At 51.1% G+C, this 24,836-nt stretch overlaps 1 protein-coding gene across 1 annotated transcript; it reads right to left on the bottom strand.

The window, feature by feature from the left end:
• Window positions 1-776: 776 nt before the first annotated feature.
• On the bottom strand, window positions 777-24,748 carry sec24a (SEC24 homolog A, COPII coat complex component). The gene is made up of 21 exons (XM_039674533.2): window positions 24,517-24,748; window positions 22,166-23,068; window positions 21,083-21,159; window positions 20,759-20,946; window positions 20,564-20,666; window positions 20,069-20,195; window positions 19,880-19,989; window positions 19,126-19,238; window positions 16,303-16,421; window positions 16,168-16,223; window positions 15,061-15,267; window positions 13,081-13,204; window positions 7,483-7,641; window positions 7,116-7,289; window positions 6,771-6,881; window positions 6,384-6,559; window positions 6,161-6,298; window positions 4,935-5,039; window positions 4,499-4,591; window positions 3,267-3,370; window positions 777-1,764 (listed from the first exon to the last, which is right to left on the bottom strand). Exons 1-21 carry the CDS (start codon window positions 24,569-24,571, stop codon window positions 1,650-1,652), a joined length of 3,357 nt encoding a protein of 1,118 aa, XP_039530467.2. The 5' UTR covers window positions 24,572-24,748; the 3' UTR covers window positions 777-1,649.
• Window positions 24,749-24,836: the final 88 nt, after the last annotated feature.

The following is a 24,836-nucleotide window of genomic DNA, read 5'->3' as shown; positions in this document are numbered from 1 at the left end:
ATATATATATATATATATATATATATAAATCCTAAAATTATTCCTCCCTTCTCTATTCAAAAACAGGTTTTAAATATTGCCAGGAAGTAAGTTGTTTTTTTTACCTTATACATTATTTATGCTGTTTGAACATGAACCAGGTCAGTAAATTTTAATGTCCTTGATTTTAACAATAGTGTATGTGTATGTTCTCAGTTACAGCTGTTATGAATTATCCTCATGTCTCTTTTTGCAACATAGATTCAAATTTGCATTTCTTCACCACCCTAAAATAATTGCCATCATTGCAAGTCATTTGAAAATGAAAATGATTTGGGCAATTATTTGAGGAAGGTGACGTTTTCACGAATGCATAATGGACTGGAGATACAAATGATCCAAATAATATTTCAGGTCTTTACAGAAAAGAGTACATAAGGGTTTTACCAAAGGACTTTCGTGTTACAGACAGAAAAATACATGCATTTAAAAAAGAAATAAATAAAAACTTATCAAAACTTATAATTAGGATTATGAGCATCACTTGATTTGATTGGATGGTCGTGGTTTGCTATTGGCTGCTTTGATGTGATTGACAGGTTGCTCCGCCCACTGGACACAAACTGTGTGATCAAACCCCTGATTCAACATCACTGCAGATCTGCACCCATAAACCACTTATGATAAACAACAATATACTATATATGTATTAAAATAAGGATTGTTAATTTTATGTTGACTTTACACGACTAAAAAAAAAAGAGTTGAAGCATAACCCGTAAAGAAAGCCAGCCGTGTTCAGTAGAGCTCATGCGAGGCCTCGTCTTTAATGATCGGCTCATTCCTTCAGAGATCACATGTACAAAATTACAGAGAATTTACAAATCATCGCTCACACACACACAGTTATCGTCATGAGTGCTGACGTGAGCTGAACGACTGAGGAAACCAGAGGATTTCTTTATCCATTAAAAAAATATCCCTCTGAATGATGACAAGCACACATGATGAAGAGCAGCCACCCGTCCGTCCTCGTCTCCTCATCATCACACACACTGATCCGCTGTGTCATTACACACACACACACTGATCCGCTGTGGAGATATGATCAATCTCTGGATTATATGTCAAGCTGTAGATCACATTCCTGTCATTCTGCCCAAAGCGTTCAGATTTAAACATTCATAAAAATCTCTTCATGGGGAAAATAATAAAGTCCCAGTTTATTCCTCACCTTCATCATCATCATCATCATCTGAATAAAGTTTTTCACTAAAATTAACAATCTCTGACTATAATATAGGTGTATCAATATACATGTTTGAAGATGGAGTGGCCCGTGTAACACACGCTTGCGCCGGCCCCGCTGACAGCACACGCTCAACTATTGCCTTCATAAATTAAAACATGACTGAGGACGACACACACACACCTGGACCTGGACAGATGAGTGTGTGAGGATGAGTGATGAAGCTCTACATCTGAATCGCACTCATTATAAAGGTTGTAAGAAAGTCATAAGAATTTTTTTTCCTACATTTTCACTTATTTTTGTAGTAAAAGGCAATGAATTAGAAAAGGCTGAGCGCTGGGACGCCTGTGAGCAGACACACACACACACACACGCGCGCCGGACCCGCTGTAGTGTCACACACACACACACACACACGTCACTTGCTGATCTGCTGCTGCAGGTGCAGGAGGAACTCGTAGTAGGACAGCGCAGACTCGCTGAGGTCTTCAATCAGGTACTGTAGGAACTCAGCCTTGCGCGGACTCTCGTCTCTGAAAGAGAAACACACGGGTCAGCGTCGCGGTGTGTGTGTGTGTGTGTGTGTGAGACGGGTCATGCAGTTTAACTCGGATTACTCAAAGATTGGCATGATGTACAGTATGAACAGCTTTATGACGCATTATAACACAAAGGCTTTAAGACACTAATTTAGATGCAGAAGCAAAATATCATCCTTTACTTCTGACTTTATAAGCCGTTCCATTCATATATTTAATCGCCAAGTGCAGAATCAGTAGCCACGGTTCCACTGCCGGGCCGTGCTAGTGCGTGACAGGGCTAGTCGCGTTTCCACGGTCACTTCCGGGGCTTCATCCGGGCTTGATTTCTGGCCCGGCGAATACCTTGTGCCGGAGCGGGCCAGCTCGTGCTAGAGGCGTGCCCAAAGTGAAAGGCGGAGTTTATCTGTGTTATGGAACATTATGATCTGAAGCAATATCGCGAAAAAAATAAAATAAACAAATAAATAAATAAATCGCTGGTTGAAATGGAGAATCGCTTGTACTGGTCTGTCGAGGATACCAAAGCCCTTCTGAGCATTTGGGCAGAAGAAAGGTTACGACCTATGGGTACGACGTCACGGCGTGTGAAGAAACGAGGATGTTACAAAATACATCGATGCTGAACTTTCTAAGCTAAACATTAAACATCTCCTCTTCACTTCATCCATTGGACTGACAGCCTCTGGCGAAGTCATTTGAACCTTTTGATTTACAGCCCATACCAGCCTTCTTTTACTCCCCAACCGGATTATGATTTTCCCCTTTTGATTTGAAACCCTAGACTTTGTTATTTCAGTTGATTATGATGATTTTTGAGGTCATTTTGGTGTACTTGTTTACTTTATGTACGGCCGAAACGAACTGGCCGTAACAAAATGCACAATGGACAAAGCGGAGTTCAGAGACGGATTTTTCCATGGTTCGACTTGATGGACGGTGTGCTCTGTTAGTGGCGACTCGCGAGACAATCAGGACACTATTGCAGCCACGGCCGGTGAGGTAATATACATGTTATCTTCCTAACTTAAAAAATAAATTATTCATAATACCCGCTGGGTTGTATGACGTTTGATCTAGAAAGGCGTGTTAGGGGCGGGGTTTAGGGCAGCGTTGCGGGGCTACTGGCCCGGCTTGAGGCACAAGGCCACTGGCTCGGCTCGGCTCCGTTAGCTCTGGCCCAGCCCTGCCCGGCAGTGGAAATGCGGCTAATGTCTGTCAATCAATATTCATCAGCAGCCTTGACTTGCAGTATTTACAGACCTCAATAAAAGTGAGCGATACCACTTTAATCAAGAATATAAACAAACATCAGTTCCTACTGCTATGAATGTTATGGTCATCAAATCTTGACTCGTTTCATACTAGTAATCTCTTTAGTCATTAGAAATGGGACTCATCAAATGGTAATCAGTGTGCAAATTACTGTGCAAATGCCACGTAACATTATATACACACTTATGATGCATTTGTGTGTGTGTGTGTGTGTGTCTGACCTGATGATGTGCAGGACGGGGTGGAACGGCCGGCGTTCTCTCAGCCAGTCGATCAGAGCTCGGAGTCGGGACGATTCTGCAGTGTCCAACTCTGGCAGCTGATCCTAAAAAACACAACAGTGTCAGTCACATGACCTCAGAGTTACAGGCCAGGTGCGAGCGTCAGGCGGTGGGAGCGTCAGGCGGTGCGAGCGTCAGGAGTGTCAGGCGGTGCGAGCGTCAGGCGGTGGGAGCGTCAGGCGGTGCGAGCGTCAGGCGGTGCGAGCGTCAGGCGGTGGGAGCGTCAGGCGGTGGGAGCGTCAGGCGGTGCGAGCGTCAGGAGCGTCAGGCGGTGCGAGCGTCAGGCGGTGGGAGCGTCAGGCGGTGCGAGCGTCAGGCGGTGCGAGCGTCAGGCGGTGGGAGCGTCAGGCCGTGCGAGCTTCAGGCGGAGGGAGCATCAGGCGGTGGGAGCGTCAGGCGGTGCGAGCGTCAGGCGGTGCGAGCATCAGGCGGTGCGAGCGTCAGGCAGAGAGAGCGTCAGACGGTGCGAGCGTCAGGCGGTGCGAGCGTCAGACGGTGGGAGCGTCAGGTGGTGCGAGCGTCAGGCGGTGCGAGCATCAGGCGGTGCGAGCGTCAGGCAGAGAGAGCGTCAGACGGTGCGAGCGTCAGGCGGTGCGAGCGTCAGACGGTGGGAGCGTCAGGTAGAGAGAGCGTCAGGCGGTGCGAGCGTCAGGCGGTGCGAGCGTCAGGAGCGTCAGGCGGTGCGAGCGTCAGGCGGTGGGAGCGTCAGGCGGTGCGAGCGTCAGACGGTGGGAGCGTCAGGTGGTGCGAGCGTCAGGCGGTGCGAGCGTCAGGCAGAGAGAGCGTCAGACGGTGCGAGCGTCAGGCGGTGCGAGCGTCAGACGGTGGGAGCGTCAGGTATAGAGAGCGTCAGGCGGTGCGAGCGTCAGGCGGTGCGAGCGTCAGACGGTGGGAGCGTCAGGCGGTGCGAGCGTCAGGCGGTGCGAGCGTCAGGCGGTGCGAGCGTCAGGCGGTGCGAGCGTCAGGCGGTGCGAGCGCAGAGAGAGCGTCAGGCGGTGCGAGCGTCAGGCGGTGCGAGCGTCAGGCGGTGGGAGCGTCAGGCGGTGGGAGCGTCAGGCGGTGAGAACGTCAGGCGGTGGGAACGTCAGGCGGTGGGAACGTCAGGCGGTGCGAGCGTCAGGTGGTGCGAGCGTCAGGTGGTGTGAGTGTCAGGCGGTGCGAGTGTCTTGTACCATGTTGAGAGGAACAGCAGCGTAGCTCTCCACTCCCAACACTTGCGTGAGGAAAACTGGGTTACAGTTCCTTCCAATCCAGAGATACAGGACCTGAAAGAGACAAGCGGAGAGTGTGAGAGCCGCATTAACAGATGCTGAACTGACTCATATTGTTTAAGTCTTCGTCTTGCTGGTAGAACGATTGTTTTGTACACTGTAATGGATTATAAAACAATTAAACAGGATATATTTTTTAGCACTCTCTTTTCAAATCAAGATTTCATTATTTATGTGATGGACATCGAGGCTAGCAGCCGCTCACTGGAACTCTTTCTTCACAGCACTTAATCATAATGAAAATTGCTATATTGCAAAACAAAAATGCAACAATATGTATCGTGGATAGTGTAGGAAGGCAGTGTTTCTGTATGTGTGTGTGTGTGTGTGTACTCACTGTGCCACAGTCCATGAGGAAGGCAGCGTCTCTGCTCAGCTTCTCCACAGACAGCTGGAGCGCTCTGGGCTGAGGGATTGTGCGCTCACTGATGTTCAGCGCCCCCTGTGTGTGAGAACACGCATCACATCATCATTCAGGACACATATGAACACACACACACCATCATCATACAGGACACATCTGAACAAACACACACACCATCATCATCATACAAGAAACACCTGAACACACACAGAAGCTATGTGCTGAACCTTTATACGCTCTATGTACGAACCCTGCTGACGTCTGTCCGAAAGAATCTCAGCCAGCTTCTTTACTTCCGCGAGCACGTTCTGCAGGCACAGTGTATAGCGGCAAAACTTTAATAAAATTAATTTTCTCAGAAACGAAGACAACGATTTTAGAAACTGATTCGCTAGTCGGATTTCACACGATATGAGAGAATACTCCCCCTCAGTTGTTGATGTAGCTCGAAATATATAATTTAAAGCCCTTCTCTCTTTTACTCTAATGTGTGACAGCTAACGGCCTCAGTGTTGTCAACATCACTCACGCTAACCGCTGAAAATTTTTGTAAACAGCAAGTGTAATTTGACACTATCTCCACCTAACGCAAAACCGGCTTCTGACGCAGCACCGGATGTAACTGGGCGTGCTGAGACAAACCCGGAAGCGATGGTGTATAGAGCCTATTGAAGCTGTAACATCACTCCTCGTGTCTCACCGGCGTCTGTGAACTCGCCACTGTCCCACACACTGACTCAAGTTCAACAGGTTTCAAAAGTAATGTTATAAAGTGTATTGAAAACTCATCAATTAAATATTTACCATTGTATATTATACATAATTGGATGTTTTTAAATAAACACTGACAAAAAAATACACAAGTGTTATGGCTGGATAATATGACGATATACTGTATACATCACTGATACGAGTGATCACATGGAGTTAGACCTATGTTGTATTTATATAAAGCGTTCACAGGCTAATTTGCTTTAATTGCCTATTGGTGAAATCAGGCTCATATAAGTGTGAAGAAACACTATTCCTGCCGCATGTCAGTATCCACTGGATCTCTGGATCTGTGTGAGTTGTAAGGATCACTATATCAAGTCCAAGCTTTAGTTTAAACTGATAATCGTTTGTTTTACAGGTGTTCCTGCAGTTTCTCCTGTGAAGGGAGTGTGAGGGAGTGTGTTCTCTGCTGGTGACCCACTGACCTCGTCGCTGAGCTGGTCCACGCGGTACAGGCCCGGGTGCACCATGAGCATGAGGAACGGCAGCGGCTGGCTCTTCAGCTGGAACATGGAGAAAACGCGCTCGTCCAGCCGCGTGCTAGCGCTGGTGCGGAACGCTCTCTGCAAGAGGAGAGAGGGGCGTCAGTGAGTGTGTGACGGAGCTGAGCGCCGGGGGCCGGGGTGTGTGTGTGTGTGTGTGACATACATGCTTCAGCAGGGCCAGGATGTAGAGCGGGAGCAGCCGCAGGCACGCGGGAGCTAGCAGACCCGGCTGCTGGACGCTCAGCACGGAGGAGCGGAACGAGGACAGCGAGTCGATCGCTGCGTTGATCAGGGCGTCCCGCGCGTCCCCCAGGCTAGCCGTCACAGAGCGGTCCACAGCTGGACGACAGCAGAACACACATCACTGCAGAACACTGTGTGTGTGTGTGTGTGTGAGTGTGTGAGTAAGTGAGTGAGTGAGTGTGTGTGTGAGTGAGTGAGTGAGTGAGTGAGTGAGTGAGTGTGTGTGTGTGTGTGTGAGTGTGTGAGTGAGTGAGTGAGTGAGTGAGTGAGTGAGTGAGTGTGTGTATGTGAGTGAGTGAGTGTGTACCCATGCTAGCCAGGAGAGCAGTGATGGCCTGAACATCGGCTCCAGCGAAGATGTCGCTCAGAGAGTTGACCACCGGCAGACACAGTGTGTGCACTCGGATCCTGCGCTCGCCTGCAAGAGCACAGAGACACACAAGTCACATGACCTGGTGATCACATGGCAGCAGACCACATAACCTCAGACCACGAGTGATCACATGACCTCAGACACATGACTGTGGGTGATCACATGACCTCAGACCACAGGTGATCATTTTATGACTTTAGACACATGACCACAGCAGACACTTGAACAAGACCACATGACCACGGGTAATCACATGACCTCAGACACATGAGCCCTGACCTTTGCTGGAGGTGTATAGCAGCGCGGCCTGGAAGGACACGGCCTGCAGGTCCAGCAGGTTCTCCTCGATGCTCATCTGCACAGCGAAGCCCGCGTCCGGGTTCACGTTCGCCAGGGACAGCAGGTCCGTGGAGCGCACGAAGAAGTTCCCATGGAACGTGTGTATGGACAGGCCTGAGGACACAGATGACACAGCGTCAGCAACCAGGACACTGCGGAGGTGTGTGTGCACAGACGGGGAAGGTGTGTTTCGTCAGGTTTGATGCGACGTGCGCACACAAACACACAGTCGCATACGGACTCTCACAGTTGCACACGCATGCACACACTCTCTCTCTCACACATACACACACACACACACACACACCTTTGGTGCAGCGTATCCTCATGACAGCCTCGAAGCCGATCTTGCGGGTCAGGTACCTCTTCAGGTCGCGCTGAAAGCGCTCGGTCTGGGCCGGGCTGTGCTTACGGTGGTACGACGGGTAATAATACACACTTCCTGCAGAGTACCTGGATATGCAGCCTGCAGGAACACACACATCAACATCACTTGCAGGAAAGCTCTTGTACACATCATAAGAGATCTCACCGGACCGTGTGATGTCTGCTCTCGGCACAGTTTACCTCTATAGATCCCTCAGGCTCACACCTGACCCTACACACTCTCTAACCCTGATCGCTTACACTCTCCCAGTGACAGCAGCTCCTCGAGTCAGGAATGCTGGATGTGGACCCAAAAATGCTGGACCCAGAAAGGACAGGTCGCAGAAACTAGACTGACCTAGAGACGACAGGTCGCAGAGGCTAGACTGACCCAGAGAGGACAGGTCGCAGAGACTAGACTGACCCAGAGAGGACAGGTCGCAGAGACTAGACTGACCTAGAGAGGACAGGTCGCAGAGACTAGACTGACCTAGAGAGGACAGGTCGCAGAGACTAGACTGGCCTAGAGAGGACAGGTCGCAGAGGCTAGACTGACCCAGAGAGGACAGGTCGCAGAGGCTAGACTGACCCAGAGAGGACAGGTCGCAGAGACTAGACTGACCCAGAGAGGACAGGTCGCAGAGACTAGACTGACCTAGAGAGGACAGGTCGCAGAGGCTAGACTGACCTAGAGAGGACAGGTCGCAGAGGCTAGACTGACCCAGAGAGGACAGGTCGCAGAGACTAGACTGACCTAGAGAGGACAGGTCGCAGAGGCTAGACTGACCTAGAGAGGACAGGTCGCAGAGGCTAGACTGACCCAGAGAGGACAGATTGCAGAGACTAGACTGACCCAGAGAGGACAGGTCGCAGAGACTAGACTGACCCAGAGAGGACAGATTGCAGAGACTAGACTGACCCAGAGAGGACAGGTCGCAGAGGCTAGACTGACCTAGAGAGGACAGGTCGCAGAGGCTAGACTGACCTAGAGAGGACAGGTCGCAGAGACTAGACTGACCCAGAGAGGACAGATTGCAGAGACTAGTCTGACCTAGAGAGGACAGGTCGCAGAGACTAGACTGACCCAGAGAGGACAGATTGCAGAGACTAGTCTGACCTAGAGAAGACAGGTCGCAGAGACTAGTCTGACCTAGAGAGGACAGGTTGCAGAGACTAGACTGACCTAGAGAGGACAGGTCGCAGAGACTAGACTGACCTAGAGAGGACAGGTCGCAGAGACTAGACTGACCTAGAGAGGACAGGTCGCAGAGACTAGACTGACCTAGAGAGGACAGGTCGCAGAGACTAGTCTGACCTAGAGAGGACAGGTTGCAGAGACTAGACTGACCTAGAGAGGACAGGTCGCAGAGACTAGACTGACCTAGAGAGGACAGGTCGCAGAGACTAGACTGACCTAGAGAGGACAGGTCGCAGAGACTAGTCTGACCTAGAGAGGACAGGTCACAGAGACTAGACTGACCTAGAGAGGACAGGTCGCAGAGACTAGACTGACCTAGAGAGGACAGGTCACAGAGACTAGACTGACCTAGAGAGGACAGATTGCAGAGACTAGTCTGACCTAGAGAAGACAGGTCGCAGAGACTAGTCTGACCTAGAGAGGACAGGTTGCAGAGACTAGACTGACCTAGAGAGGACAGGTCGCAGAGACTAGACTGACCTAGAGAGGACAGGTCGCAGAGACTAGACTGACCTAGAGAGGACAGGTCGCAGAGACTAGACTGACCTAGAGAGGACAGGTCGCAGAGACTAGTCTGACCTAGAGAGGACAGGTTGCAGAGACTAGACTGACCTAGAGAGGACAGGTCGCAGAGACTAGACTGACCTAGAGAGGACAGGTCGCAGAGACTAGACTGACCTAGAGAGGACAGGTCGCAGAGACTAGTCTGACCTAGAGAGGACAGGTCACAGAGACTAGACTGACCTAGAGAGGACAGGTCGCAGAGACTAGACTGACCTAGAGAGGACAGGTCACAGAGACTAGACTGACCTAGAGAGGACAGGTCGCAGAGACTAGACTGACCTAGAGAGGACAGGTCGCAGAGACTAGACTGACCTAGAGAGGACAGGTCGCAGAGACTAGACTGGCCTAGAGAGGACAGGTCACAGAGACTAGACTGACCTAGAGAGGACAGGTCACAGAGACTAGACTGACCTAGAGAGGACAGGTCGCAGAGACTAGACTGACCTAGAGAGGACAGGTCGCAGAGACTAGACTGGCCTAGAGAGGACAGGTCGCAGAGGCTAGACTGACCCAGAGAGGACAGGTCGCAGAGGCTAGACTGACCCAGAGAGGACAGGTCGCAGAGACTAGACTGACCCAGAGAGGACAGGTCGCAGAGACTAGACTGACCTAGAGAGGACAGGTCGCAGAGGCTAGACTGACCTAGAGAGGACAGGTCGCAGAGGCTAGACTGACCCAGAGAGGACAGGTCGCAGAGACTAGACTGACCTAGAGAGGACAGGTCGCAGAGGCTAGACTGACCTAGAGAGGACAGGTCGCAGAGGCTAGACTGACCCAGAGAGGACAGATTGCAGAGACTAGACTGACCCAGAGAGGACAGGTCGCAGAGACTAGACTGACCCAGAGAGGACAGATCGCAGAGACTAGACTGACCCAGAGAGGACAGGTCGCAGAGGCTAGACTGACCTAGAGAGGACAGGTCGCAGAGGCTAGACTGACCTAGAGAGGACAGGTCGCAGAGACTAGACTGACCCAGAGAGGACAGATTGCAGAGACTAGTCTGACCTAGAGAGGACAGGTCGCAGAGACTAGACTGACCCAGAGAGGACAGATTGCAGAGACTAGTCTGACCTAGAGAAGACAGGTCGCAGAGACTAGTCTGACCTAGAGAGGACAGGTTGCAGAGACTAGACTGACCTAGAGAGGACAGGTCGCAGAGACTAGACTGACCTAGAGAGGACAGGTCGCAGAGACTAGACTGACCTAGAGAGGACAGGTCGCAGAGACTAGACTGACCTAGAGAGGACAGGTCGCAGAGACTAGTCTGACCTAGAGAGGACAGGTTGCAGAGACTAGACTGACCTAGAGAGGACAGGTCGCAGAGACTAGACTGACCTAGAGAGGACAGGTCGCAGAGACTAGACTGACCTAGAGAGGACAGGTCGCAGAGACTAGACTGACCTAGAGAGGACAGGTCACAGAGACTAGACTGACCTAGAGAGGACAGGTCACAGAGACTAGACTGACCCAGAGAGGACAGATTGCAGAGACTAGACCGACCTAGAGAGGACAGATTGCAGAGACTAGACTGACCTAGAGAGGACAGATTGCAGAGACTAGACTGACATAGAGAGGACAGGTCATAGAGACTAGACTGACCCAGAGAGGACAGGTCGCAGAAACTAGACTGACCTAGAGACGACAGGTCGCAGAGGCTAGACTGACCCAGAGAGGACAGGTCGCAGAGGCTAGACTGACCCAGAGAGGACAGGTCGCAGAGGCTAGACTGACCCAGAGAGGACAGGTCGCAGAGGCTAGACTGACCCAGAGAGGACAGGTCGCAGAGGCTAGACTGACCTAGAGACGACAGGTCGCAGAGGCTAGACTGACCTAGAGACGACAGGTCGCAGAGGCTAGACTGACCTAGAGACGACAGGTCGCAGAGGCTAGACTGACCCAGAGAGGACAGGTCGCAGAGACTAGACTGACCTAGAGAGGACAGATTGCAGAGACTAGACCGACCTAGAGAGGACAGATTGCAGAGACTAGACTGACATAGAGAGGACAGGTCATAGAGGCTAGACTGACCCAGAGAGGACAGGTCGCAGAAACTAGACTGACCTAGAGAGAACAGGTCGCAGAGGCTAGACTGAACTAGAGACGACAGGTCGCAGAGGCTAGACTGACCCAGAGAGGACAGGTCGCAGAGGCTAGACTGACCTAGAGACGACAGGTCGCAGAGGCTAGACTGACCTAGAGACGACAGGTCGCAGAGGCTAGACTGACCTAGAGAGGACAGGTCATAGAGGCTAGACTGACCCAGAGAGGACAGGTTGCAGAAACTAGACTGACCTAGAGAGGACAGATTGCAGAGACTAGACTGATATAGAGAGGACAGGTCATAGAGGCTAGACTGACCCAGAGAGGACAGGTCGCAGAGACTAGACTGACCTAGAGAGGACAGGTTGCAGAGACTAGACTGACCTAGAGAGGACAGATTGCAGAGACTAGACTGACCTAGAGAGGACAGGTTGCAGAGACTAGACTGACCTAGAGAGGACAGATTGCAGAGACTAGACTGACCTAGAGAGGACAGATTGCAGAGACTAGACTGACCTAGAGAGGACAGATTGCAGAGACTAGACTGACCTAGAGAGGACAGGTCACAGAGGCTAGACTGACCTAGAGAGGACAGATTGCAGAGACTAGACTGACCTAGAGAGGACAGATTGCAGAGACTAGACTGACCTAGAGACGACAGGTCACAGAGGCTAGACTGACCTAGAGAGGACAGGTCACAGAGGCTAGACTGACCTAGAGAGGACAGGTCACAGAGGCTAGACTGACCTAGAGAGGACAGGTCACAGAGGCTAGACTGACCTAGAGAGGACAGGTCGCAGAGGCTAAACTGACCTAGAGACGACAGGTCACAGAGGCTAGACTGACATAGAGAGGACAGGTCACAGAGGCTAGACTGACCTAGAGAGGACAGGTCAGAGAGGCTAGACTGACATAGAGAGGACAGGTCACAGAGGCTAGACTGACCTAGAGAGGATAGGTCACAGAGGCTAGACTGACCTAGAGAGGACAGGTCGCAGAGGCTAAACTGACCTAGAGACGACAGGTCACAGAGGCTAGACTGACATAGAGAGGACAGGTCACGGAGGCTAGACTGACCTAGAGAGGACAGGTCGCAGAGGCTAAACTGACCCAGAGAAGACAGATCGCAGAAACTAGACTGACCTAGAGAGGACAGGTTGCAGAGGCTAAACTGACCTAGAGACGACAGGTCACAGAGGCTAGACTGACATAGAGAGGACAGGTCACGGAGGCTAGACTGACCTAGAGAGGACAGGTCGCAGAGGCTAAACTGACCCAGAGAAGACAGGTCGGAGAGGCTAGACTGAACTAGAGAGGACAGGTCGGAGAGACTAGACTGACCTAGAGAGGACAGGTCACAGAGGCTAAACTGACCTAGAGACGACAGGTCACAGAGGCTAGACTGACCTAGAGACGACAGGTGGCAGAGGCTAAACTGACCTAGAGAAGACAGGTCACAGAGGCTAGACTGACCTAGAGAGGACAGATTGCAGAGACTAGACTGAACTAGAGAGGACAGGTCGGAGAGACTAGACTGACCTAGAGAGGACAGGTCACAGAGGCTAGACTGACCTAGAGAGGACAGGTCACAGAGGCTAGACTGACCTAGAGAGGACAGGTCGCAGAGGCTAAACTGACCTAGAGAAGACAGGTCACAGAGGCTAGACTGACATAGAGAGGACAGGTCGCAGAGGCTAGACCGACCCAGAGAGGACAGGTCACAGAGGTGAGACTGACCTAGAGAGGACAGGTCACAGTACTGCGTGCTGAGCAGGAACAGGTCCACCGCCACATGATGGCCGGAGCAGTCCAGAGCCAACTTCTTGTAGAAGTCCGTCGCCGGGTTAAGATGCTGGACCTCCTGCAGTGACCAACAACAGCTTTAACTTTTCCTTCGAGGACTCAAACTTCTTGTTCAGTGTCCAAAACGGAGTTACATTAGCATATAGTATTGGACATGATAAAACTTTTATACAAGTAATGGTTGCAGTTTATATAGCATGTGCATTTAGAGTGTACTTGCCTAAGAAATACTAAGTACTATAAGCTGACTACACTGGGGTTAAAGAAGCTCCATTCGTCGCAAAAACACTTGAACGAGTTGTTTTCAACCAGACCTCCTTTCTTACACAGAACAACCTATTGGACAACATTCAGTCTGGTTTCAAAAGCGGACACTCAACCGAGACTGCCCTGCTCTCAGTAATTGAGGCTCTGAGACTGGCAAGAGCAGCTTCCGAATCCTCAGTTCCCATCCTGCTGGATCTGCTGCCCTTGACACAGTTAACCACTAGATCCTCCTGTCAATCCTGAAGATGAAGGGCATCTCGGGAACTGCACTCCAATGGTTCGAGTCTTACCTCTCAGGTAGGTCTTTAGGGTGTTGTGGAGAGGTGTGGCATCTAAGACCCAACATCTAGCTACGGGGGTGCCTCAGGGCTCAGTGCTTGGACCACTCCTCTTCTCCACCTACATGGCATCACTAAGATCTGTGATTCAGAAACATGGCTTTTCCTATCATTGCTACGCCGATGAGACACAACTCTACCTCTCATTCAAGCCTGATGATCCGACAGTCTCTGCTCATATCTCGGCCTGTCTGACGGACATCTCTGGCTGCATGAAGGACTACCACCTTCAACTAAACCTTGCGAAGACAGACCTACTTGTGATCCCGGCCAACCCAACACTTCATCACAACTTCTTTATTCAGCTAGGCTCATAATCCATAACTCCTTCAAGGTCAGCTAGGGTTATAATTAATGATCAATTGAACTTCACAGACCACATTGCTAGAACTGCCTGGTCCTGCAGATTTGCCTTGCACAACATTAGAAGGATCAGGCCCTTCCTAGCAGAGCATGCTACACAACTCCTTGTCCAAGTGCTTGTTTTATCGAGACTGGACTATTGTAATGCTCTCCTGGCTGGTCTTCCAGCTTGCTCTGTCAAACCTCTACAACTGATCCAGATGCTGCAGCCGGAGTGGTCTTTAATGAGCCGAAGAGAGCACACATCACTCCTCTCCTCACAGGATTGCACTGGCTGCCAGTTGCCGCTTGCATTAAATTCAAGTCACTGACTTTTGCCTACAGAACAACCATTGCTGCTCCCTCTTACCTAAACTCATTACTTCAGACTTATGTGCCATACAGAAACTTGTGCTCTGCTAGCGAATGTCATCTTGTGGTACCATCATAAAAGAGGCAGAAATCTCTTTCTCAGACCTTCACCATGGCTGTTCCCTGCTGGTGGAATGATCTGCCTAACTCAACCAGAGCTACGGAGTCAGTCGCCACTTTCAATAAACTGCTGAAGATGTATCTTTTTTGACAGCACTTGATCCAGTAACACTAACACTTTCTCTTTTCTCGTCTATTCTATTCTTAAAAAAAAAATGCAATAAATTAAACTGAGAGGGGTCATAGCACTTACGTATTGTTGTCCTACTGTTAGTTTAACAGCTTCTATTGTTATCATTTGTAAGTCGCTTTGGATAAATGCATCTGTTAAGTGAATAAATGTAAATGTAAAGGGATGGTTCACCCAAAAAATGAAAGTTACCCCATACTATAAGTGCGGGGGAACAGGACCGTAAAATAAAGTGCTACCAGTAATAAAGTGTTGTAAAATTGAAGAGTTGCTAAAACAGTTTAGCCAATTTAGCCAATCCATCAATGACTAAGTCTGACAGGGGTGTGTGTGTGTGTGTGTGACCTTGGCGTGTGCCTTCTGGCCGGGCTCCTCTCGGGGTTTGAGGGCACCGATGCCCACGGTTGGCAGTTGTGTCTGGAAGACTGAAATGCGCCCGCCGGTGGGAGACAAAAGCTTAAACCCGGCCTGGAGCGCCGGACCCAAACCAGACTGAGTCTCCATCGTCCTGCTGAACATCTGCGGCAGACCCGTCAGCAGGTCCTGGACCAGCTGCAACACAGACACACACACACTGAACATCTGAAGCAAACCCATCAGTAGGTCCTGGACCAGTTGCAACACACACACACACACACACACACACACACGCTTCACTCCATTCAATAGCTGGGACACGTCGTTTGTTAACAAACATGTAGTCATTATTTCAATAAGCTCATTGATTCTGCCTTGAATTATTACGGTTTAAATTAATACATTTTTAGGTAACTCGATTTGTATGATTTGTGATTTGTATATGTACATTTCTGAAATCCAGAAATCTCAATCTCCTCTGATTACAGATCACTCTAAACTGTAATGCGGACTCATGCATTTTCTATAAAGCTGCTTTGAAACGATGTGTATTGTGAAAAGCGCTATACGTAAAAAACGGTAATATTAATATTATAACACGGTTACCCCACAATACAAATATTAAAGGCAAAAATTTATACATCAATGCGATTTTTATAAAGTAAACTCCCTAAAATGCTTTTTTTCACAGGAAAAAAAATAGCTCCTGAAGCAAGAAGCAAGACACAACTGACAAATGACTAGCGTGTCGGGGAAAAAAACCCTTAACTGTAAAAAGAACAAGATATCGCAGAGGATATTTTAACGGATATTTTATTATGAATATAGGACTGACCTGAAGGAAATGCTATATCTACTGCAAATGCAGGTACACACAATCTCTCACAACACTCACTCATTTAAAAAGCTTCAATGAACAACATCAATGAGAACATTTGCTTGCGGTTATAAGAGTGGTTGCTAGGGGTGTTGTGTCGTGATACAGAGAACCATTAGGTGAAGCGGTTTATTGTGAATAAAACAGTTATTGACCAGTCAGAATCAAGGACGGGAAATAATGTGAATTGAATAGGATGAACTCGAGCACTCGCTCACCTCCTTGCACTCGCTCAGGTTCACTAACAGGCTGTCTGGAGTCGGCAGGAACACATCTGAGGAGGAACAGAACCGTGTCACTTCTGAACATCACTGAACATCATCTGCGTTTATTGATGGGAAACAGCATCTTACCGTCGATGTCTGACACGACGAGCATCTGCGGCTGCGACAGCCCTTCCTGCAGATTGTAGAAGTGGATGGTGCTGTCAAACGTGATGAAGCCGATCTTCGTGCGGGAATCTCCAGGGAGCCTTTATTACGAAACAAACACGTGACACTCATCAGCGGGTTACACACGCCTGACACACCGAACAGTGGGTTACACACGCCTGACGCACCGAACAGCGGGTTACACACGCCTGGCGCACCGAACAGCGGGTTACACACGCGTGACGCACCGAACAGCGGGTTACACACGCGTGACGCACCGAACAGCGGGTTACACACGCGTGACGCACCGAACAGTGGGTTACACACGCCTGAAGCACCGAACAGCGGGTTACACACGCGTGACGCACCGAACAGCGGGTTACACACGCGTGACGCACCGAACAGCGGGTTACACACGCGTGACGCACCGAACAGCGGGTTACACACGCCTGAAGCACCGAACAGCAGGTTACACACGCCTGACACACCGAACAGCGGGTTACACACGCCTGACACACCGAACAGTGGGTTACACACGCGTGACACGCCGAACAGTGGGTTACACACGCGTGACACGCCGAACAGTGGGTTACACACGCGTGACACGCCGAACAGCGGGTTACACACGCCTGACACGCCGAACAGCGGGTTACACACGCCTGACACGCCGAACAGCGGGTTACACACGCCTGACACACCGAACAGCGGGTTACACACGCGTGACACGCCGAACAGTGGGTTACACACGCCTGACACACCGAACAGCGGGTTACACACGCCTGACACGCCGAACAGCGGGTTACACACGCCTGACACGCCGAACAGCGGGTTACACACGCCTGACACGCCGAACAGCGGGTTACACACGCCTGACACGCCGAACAGCGGGTTACACACGCCTGACACGCCGAACAGCGGGTTACACACGCCTGACACGCCGAACAGCGGGTTACACACGCCTGACACGCCGAACAGCGGGTTACACACGCCTGACACGCCGAACAGCGGGTTACACACGCCTGACACGCCGAACAGCGGGTTACACACGCCTGACACGCCGAACAGCGGGTTACACACGCCTGACACACCGAACAGCGGGTTACACACGCCTGACACTCCGAACAGCGGGTTACACACGCCTGACACGCCGAACAGCGGGTTACACACGCCTGACACGCCGAACAGCGGGTTACACACGCCTGACACGCCGAACAGCGGGTTACACACGCGTGACACGCCGAACAGCGGGTTACACACGCGTGACACGCCGAACAGTGGGTTACACACGCCTGACACGCCGAACAGCGGGTTACACACGCCTGACACGCCGAACAGCGGGTTACACACGCCTGACACGCCGAACAGCGGGTTACACACGCCTGACACACCGAACAGCGGGTTACACACGCCTGACACGCCGAACAGCGGGTTACACACGCCTGACACGCCGAACAGCGGGTTACACACGCCTGACACGCCGAACAGCGGGTTACACACGCCTGACACGCCGAACAGCGGGTTACACACGCGTGACACGCCGAACAGTGGGTTACACACGCCTGACACGCCGAACAGCGGGTTACACACGCCTGACGCGCCGAACAGCGGGTTACACACGCCTGACGCGCCGAACAGCGGGTTACACACGCCTGACGCGCCGAACAGCGGGTTACACACGCCTGACGCGCCGAACAGCGGGTTACACACGCCTGACGCGCCGAACAGCGGGTTACACACGCCTGGCGCACCGAACAGCGGGTTACACACGCGTGACGCACCGAACAGCGGGTTACACACGCGTGACGCACCGAACAGCGGGTTACACACGCGTGACGCACCGAACAGCGGGTTACACACGCGTGACGCACCGAACAGCGGGTTACACACGCGTGACGCACCGAACAGCGGGTTACACACGCGTGACGCACCGAACAGCGGGTTACACACGCGTGACGCACCGAACAGCGGGTTACACACGCGTGACGCACCGAACAGCGGGTTACACACGCGTGACGCACCGAACAGCGGGTTACACACGCGTGACGCACCGAACAGCGGGTTACACACGCGTGACGCACCGAACAGCGGGTTACACACGCGTGACGCACCGAACAGCGGGTTACACACGCGTGACGCACCGAACAGCGGGTTACACACGCGTGACGCACCGAACAGCGGGTTACACACGCGTGACGCACCGAACAGCGGGTTACACACGCGTGACGCACCGAACAGCGGGTTACACACGCGTGACGCACCGAACAGCGGGTTACACACGCGTGACGCACCGAACAGCGGGTTACACACGCGTGACGCACCGAACAGCGGGTTACACACGCCGAACAGCGGGTTACACACGCCTGACGCAACAAACAGCGGGTTACACACGCCTGACGCACCTAACAGCGGGTTACACACGCCTGACGCAACAAACAGCGGGTTACACACGCCTGACACACCTAACAGCGGGTTACACACGCCTGACGCACCGAACAGCGGGTTACACGCGCGTGATGCACCGAACAGCGGGTTACACACGCCTGACGCGGCGAACAGCGGGTTACACACGCGTGACGCACCGGACAGCGGGTTACACACGCCTGTAGGGTTAGGGTTAGGGAGTTGGTTTAATTTTGCTCATTGCCCTCGCTTGCACCCTCTTGTGGGCATAGGAGAACATTAAGGATCGCCTTTAGAATTTGAATATAATTTTGAATTTTGCTAATATTAAATGAAGAAATTTGCATGAACTTTTCAGCCATTTTGACAGCCCAAGTGGACAGTGGCTCGATGACGCTCACTTACGAGTCAAGGTTCTCTAGCAGCGACTGACAGACGACATCCAGATACCCAGTCTCCACGGCATTGTGGGACACGTCGAGGACGAACAGGTAGACAGCGGGCTGAGGCGGCCTGAGCTGAGGACACAACACACACACACACACACACATCATATACATGTTCAGGGAGACATCTGCATATATATATATACACTACCAGTCAAAAGTTTCTTCCAAGGTTCTTTCAAGTATCTTCTTTCTCATCTCTTCAGCATTTATCTGAAATATAGTCTTTTGTAACATTAAACACTACTGTTCAAAATTTTGAGATCAGTAAGATTTTTTTGGGGGGGTTAAAAATGTTAAAAAAATGTTCTATTTCAAATAAATGCTGTTCTTTTGAACTTTCTATTCATCAAAGAATCCTGAAATAATGTAAATGACTGTTTAACATAATGAGAAATTGGAGTTTGAGCATTAAATCATCATATTAGAAGGGTCATGTGACACTGAAGACTGGAGTAATTATGCTGAAAACTCAGCTTTGATCACAGGTATAAATTAAACTTTACTAGATATTACTAGCCTTTACTAGCCTTGGTGAGCAGAAGGGACTGCTTTTTAAAACAAAAATTGTATCGATGCAGAACTTCTGTCTGTTAGTGACAATCTGTGTATTATAATGCAATGCTCCAGCTGTTGACGGTCAGGGTTTAGCCGTATAGGACGTTTCTGATTCAGACATGACATCATCACAGCATCAGGTCATTGGGCCGTACCATGTATTCTGACGGGGCGATGAACTCGATGGTGGCGTTCTGGACCTCGGGTCTCTTGTGAGGCGCTCCGTACGACCTGCTGACCGGATTATACATGAACTCCTCTGGAACTGATGAAACACACATTCAGAAACGCTCTCGTCAGTGTACAGCGACTCGTGACTGAAGAAGAGTGTGTACGCCGCTCACCATCGTTGACTCGGTGACACAGATTACACTTCCATCTTCTGGCGTCCACGAAGGTCACGAACGGGTTGATGTACGTCCGACAGGAGCGACAGCGCACAATGTTACTGGAGGTCACCACGGGGAGTTGCTGCGGACAGAACAGACGTGTCATGAGAAGCCCAACACACACAAAACAGCTGCGGTATTTCTGGAGCCCTAAACACTCCTGTTCATCATCACTGAATGTAAACAGAGTGTCTGGAATTCGACATGAGGGGACATGAATGATCAGATAAATTAATAATTGGGGTCAGAGGTCACGTGTGGAGGGTCAGAGGTCAGTTCTGGACAGGGTCGGAGGGACAGAGGTCAGGTGTTGACAGGGTCGGAGGTCAGGTCAGGAGGGTGAGAGGTCAGGGCGGGGTCAAAGGTCAGGTCTGGAGTTCAGGGTTGGAGGTTAGGTGTGGACAGGGTCAGAGGTCTGGTCTAGACAGGGTCAGAGGTCAGGTCACTCACGGAGAGATCCTTGAAGGGGTGCAGCAGGAGGCCGAGGGGAAGCTTGGCTTTGTTCAGCAGAGCCTGTGTCTGAGGGATGCTGGTCAGAGTACAGCGGAAGACCCTGAGGACGACACATGTAGTGAGCGGAGGGCAGAACACACACACACACACACACACACACACACACACACACACACACACACACACACTGACTCTGGGCTGCAGTTGATCTTCTGCAGGTCCTGTTGGAGGCAGGGAGTGGGCGGAGTCACGGCTCCCGGGGGGAGGATGTTGCGCTCCTGAAGGAGGTTCACCACCCGAAGGGCTTCTGGCGTCTGGGACTGCAGACTCATCGCTGCCAGAGACGGACTGAGCTGAGCCGCGCCGCCCGCCGGCTGGACCTGACGGACAACAGGACAGGACAGATCTCACCCCGATTCATTAGATGTAAATCTCTGGTGTTCCCAGTTCTCCGCCTATGTAACATAATTAGATACTTTAGTGATCAATAACAGTAAAATGTTGTGTGTGTGGTACCTGTGTGTAGAGCTGCGGAGACGGGTACGAGGAGGCCGCTGGTCGGGTCATCTGCGCGGGCTGAGCCTGATAGAGTCCTGCGGGAGCAACACACGTTTCTGAATGTTAGCGGAGACGTTTGTGTAGAGTCACACTGATCATCTCATCATCATGTTGAACTCTTCCACAAGTGTTTATAAGACAGCGGTCACATGTTCTGCTCAATAGTGTTCAGTGTCGTCTGTGCTGACCACAGAACAGTTTCAGGCTCAGCTGGATCTTCTCCATCCGTTAGAACTGGGCTCTGTCGGCGCTTGTAAATGTGCAGATTAACTTTATAATAAGACCTTCATAAGTCAGAAGAGGAGGAAATCTGATCGGCTTATTTACTGGGTTTCACTTCTCATGTTATCTGTGTCGGTAGAAGTGCCGGATTACAGCACACACACACACACACAACCCACAGAACAGACGTGCATCAGTATCGCGTTCTCGTTCGGGCTTGAACAAATCATTACACACAAATTATGGCAAAATGTCCGTTTTGTCAAATGTCCTCATAAGAGCTGTCTAAAATTATTTAAATGAAGTTTTAAATGAACATTTGTGAGAAAATGTGACGCGTGTCAGATCGCGTCTCTGTCCCACATTGCACTGCATTAGCGTGTAGCATACAGCTTATGCTCAATCCGCTCACTCGTTGTCATTCACTCCTTCAAGTGAACAGTATTAGTGGACTAACTTAGGGAATGAGGGTTTAGGGGGCGATTTCGGATTCAACCTATGTTCTCAAGCAGAGAAAAATAGAGAAACCAATGAAGAAAACCGGAAAGTAAAACATTCTAATCATTAAAGTAAATCATTTTATAATTAAATATGCAAAAAAGGATTGATACTTGGTGCCCGTATATCGATACAGTATTTCCACAGAAAATATCGCGATACTATGCTGTATCGATTACCCCCCGTGTTCCCGACCCGAGTCTATTAGCCCCACACGCCATTTAAAGCCTGCTCGCACTGGCTCAACAGGGGCTAGTGTGTGTGTGTGTGTGTGTGTGTGTGTGTGTGTGTGTGTGTGTGTGTGTGTGTGTGAGTCCGTACCGTGCTGCAGGGCTGTCGGAGGCTGCATGGTGTTCTGGAAGACAGGAGGTGTTCTGGTGCCAGTGCTGGACGGGCCTGGGCCAGTGTGGTTCCCCACAGGAGGCGGAGCTACAGGGGCTGGGGTGCCCCCACTCCAGCTGCTGGTGGGCGGAGCCAAAGGGGTCGGTGTGACCACAGGCAGCTGAGGATGCTGGGAGTAGGTGCTTGGGGGCGGAGCCACAGGGGGCGGCGTGACCCCAGGCTGCGGAGGATGCTGGGAGTAGCTGCTTGGGGGCGGAGCCACAGGGGGCGGCGTGACCCCAGGCTGCGGAGGATGCTGGGAGTAGCTGCTTGGGGGCGGACCCACAGGGGGCGGCGTGACCCCGGGATGCTGAGGATGCTGGGAGTATCTGTTTGGAGGGGCAGCCACAGGGGGCGGCGTGACCCCAGGCTGCAGAGGATGCTGGGAGTAGCTGCTTGGAGGCGGAGCCACAGGGGGTGGCGTGACCCCAGGCTGCGGAGGATGCTGGGAGTAGCTGCTTGGGGGCGGACCCACAGGGGGTGGCGTGACCCCAGGCTGCTGAGGATGCTGGGAGTATCTGCTTGGGGGCGGAGCCACAGGGGGCGGCGTGACCCCAGGCTGCTGAGGATGCTGGGAGTAGCTGCTTGGAGGCGGAGCCACAGGGGGCGGCGTGACCCCGGGATGTTGATGATGCAGGGAGTAGGAGTTTGGGGGCGGAGCCACCCCACTCCAACTGCTGGGGGGCGGAGCCACAGGTGAGGGCTGGTGCCGGCCAGTGCTGTACGTGTTCGGGCCGGCTGGAGGCGGGGCTTTGGTGGTCAGGCTGTTCATGAAGCCCGTCAGTGGTGGAGCCATCAGGCCCTGGTTAGAGGAGTAAACACCCACGGGATTCTGAGACGGACCTGCAGCACAAACAAACATTACACGGTGATGAATGATTAAAACAGCAAATAATTTCAGGGAATTAACAGGTCATCAGTTACTAGTCTTTAACTCTGATCCTCTTACGGAGGCTCTGCCCCCTTCTGGAGTTCCCGCCCCTCTTACGGAGGCTCTGCCCACTTCTGGAGTTCCCGCCCCTCTTACGGAGGTTCTGCCCCCTTCTGGAGTTCCCCGCCTCTTACGGAGGTTCTGCCCCCTTCTGGAGTTCCCCGCCTCTTACGGAGGTTCTGCCCACTTCTGGAGTTCCCGCCCCTCTTACGGAGGTTCTGCCCCCTTCTGGAGTTCCCCGCCTCTTACGGAGGTTCTGCCCCCTTCTGGAGTTTCCGCCTCTTACGGAGACTCTGCCCACTTCTAGAGTTCCCGCCCCTCTTCAGGAGATCAGACCTCATGGCCTGATCTGCTCTAAAGCACTACGGCCAGAAAGACTAGAGTTCTTTCTTGAAATTAATCGATTGTCATCTTCATAATGATATTGAGACATCAATTCCTGTTTTCAGTTGATGTGTGAACAAAACTTCACTGAACATTATTCGTAGCTCCTGTCATCCAATAATCGCATTAATCTTTGCGATTTGATACTTACATATGAAACAAAGTTTGAGCTTTTTCATTTGTGTGTCAGATCACTGTATCATCTCAGTTGAACCAGTTCTACAATATTCAATCCATTTTTCAATAATTTTGTCATTAAAACAATTATGACAGCCACCATTTAAATGTCTAAAATTCAATATTAAATTGGAGAAGGAACATAATTATTCCATTAAATACATATAATGTTATTACTGTAATAAAAGCTGCCTAACGTGCAATTTAACTGTCTGAATATATGGAGATCAGTTGTTGTTGGTTTTAACCTGTAATATTATAGAAATATAGTGATTGACAGGTTCCCTGTATAGTTTACATCATTAATTCATGAAGATTATTTACTTGAAAGGAAATATCATGTACTTTAAAGCTGAACTATAACCAAACAAGATCAGAACTGAACCGACTCCCACTCTTGTGAATCGAAATAGAAACGAATCGATAAATCAGTGTCAAGCCCGGAGTGAAACTCTGAATCTCTCGTGACTCTGACAGCGGTGGATCAGACCGAACCAGCACTGAAGACCGAGCCGTTCTGCTGAGTCGGTTCAGCCGTGTGTTCGGATCAGCTCTGACGGGTCGTTCTGAAGTTATGAACTTTACTCGGTTGATGATAACAGGTTTTGGCCTTCATCGAGCGACGCGACGCACTGGAACGCTCCGGCTCGTCGCGTCAGTGAAGTGACCAAACTCTGAAGACCGCGGCCTACGAGCACCTGACGCGTTCAACACAAGCGTTCACTACCCCGACAACACAAGCGTTCACTACGACGCGTTCAGACGCGACAGCAGCGCGAGCAATAGCGAGTTCACTCACCGTTGGTGTACGAGCCTCCGGCGCCGTTCTGTGCCGCGAAGCCGCCGCTGGACATGCTGACAGACGCTCGCGTTCCTCGAGTTGACAAGCGTGTGTGAGTGTGCGATCACAGGCCCGCGGCTCCGGCCATTCTCTCGACGCGCTGGATAGCGTTGCGCTCCTGAAGATATAAACCAGCGCCTTCCTCTCACCGGAAGTCAAGCGTAAGCTAGCTCTGAGCACGCGCATGCGCACTTGGTACACGTGGCATTTCCTGTGGAAATCCGATTTCGTCCGTACTAGAAACACGTCCCATTAGTCAAAGCAGAGGGTTTGTTTAA

This window comes from Pimephales promelas, chromosome 19, assembly GCF_988280905.1.
Source record: "Pimephales promelas chromosome 19, fPimPro1.hap1.1, whole genome shotgun sequence".
Classification (NCBI taxonomy): Eukaryota; Metazoa; Chordata; class Actinopteri; order Cypriniformes; family Leuciscidae; genus Pimephales; species Pimephales promelas.
This window is presented reverse-complemented; position numbering and strand designations above follow the sequence as displayed.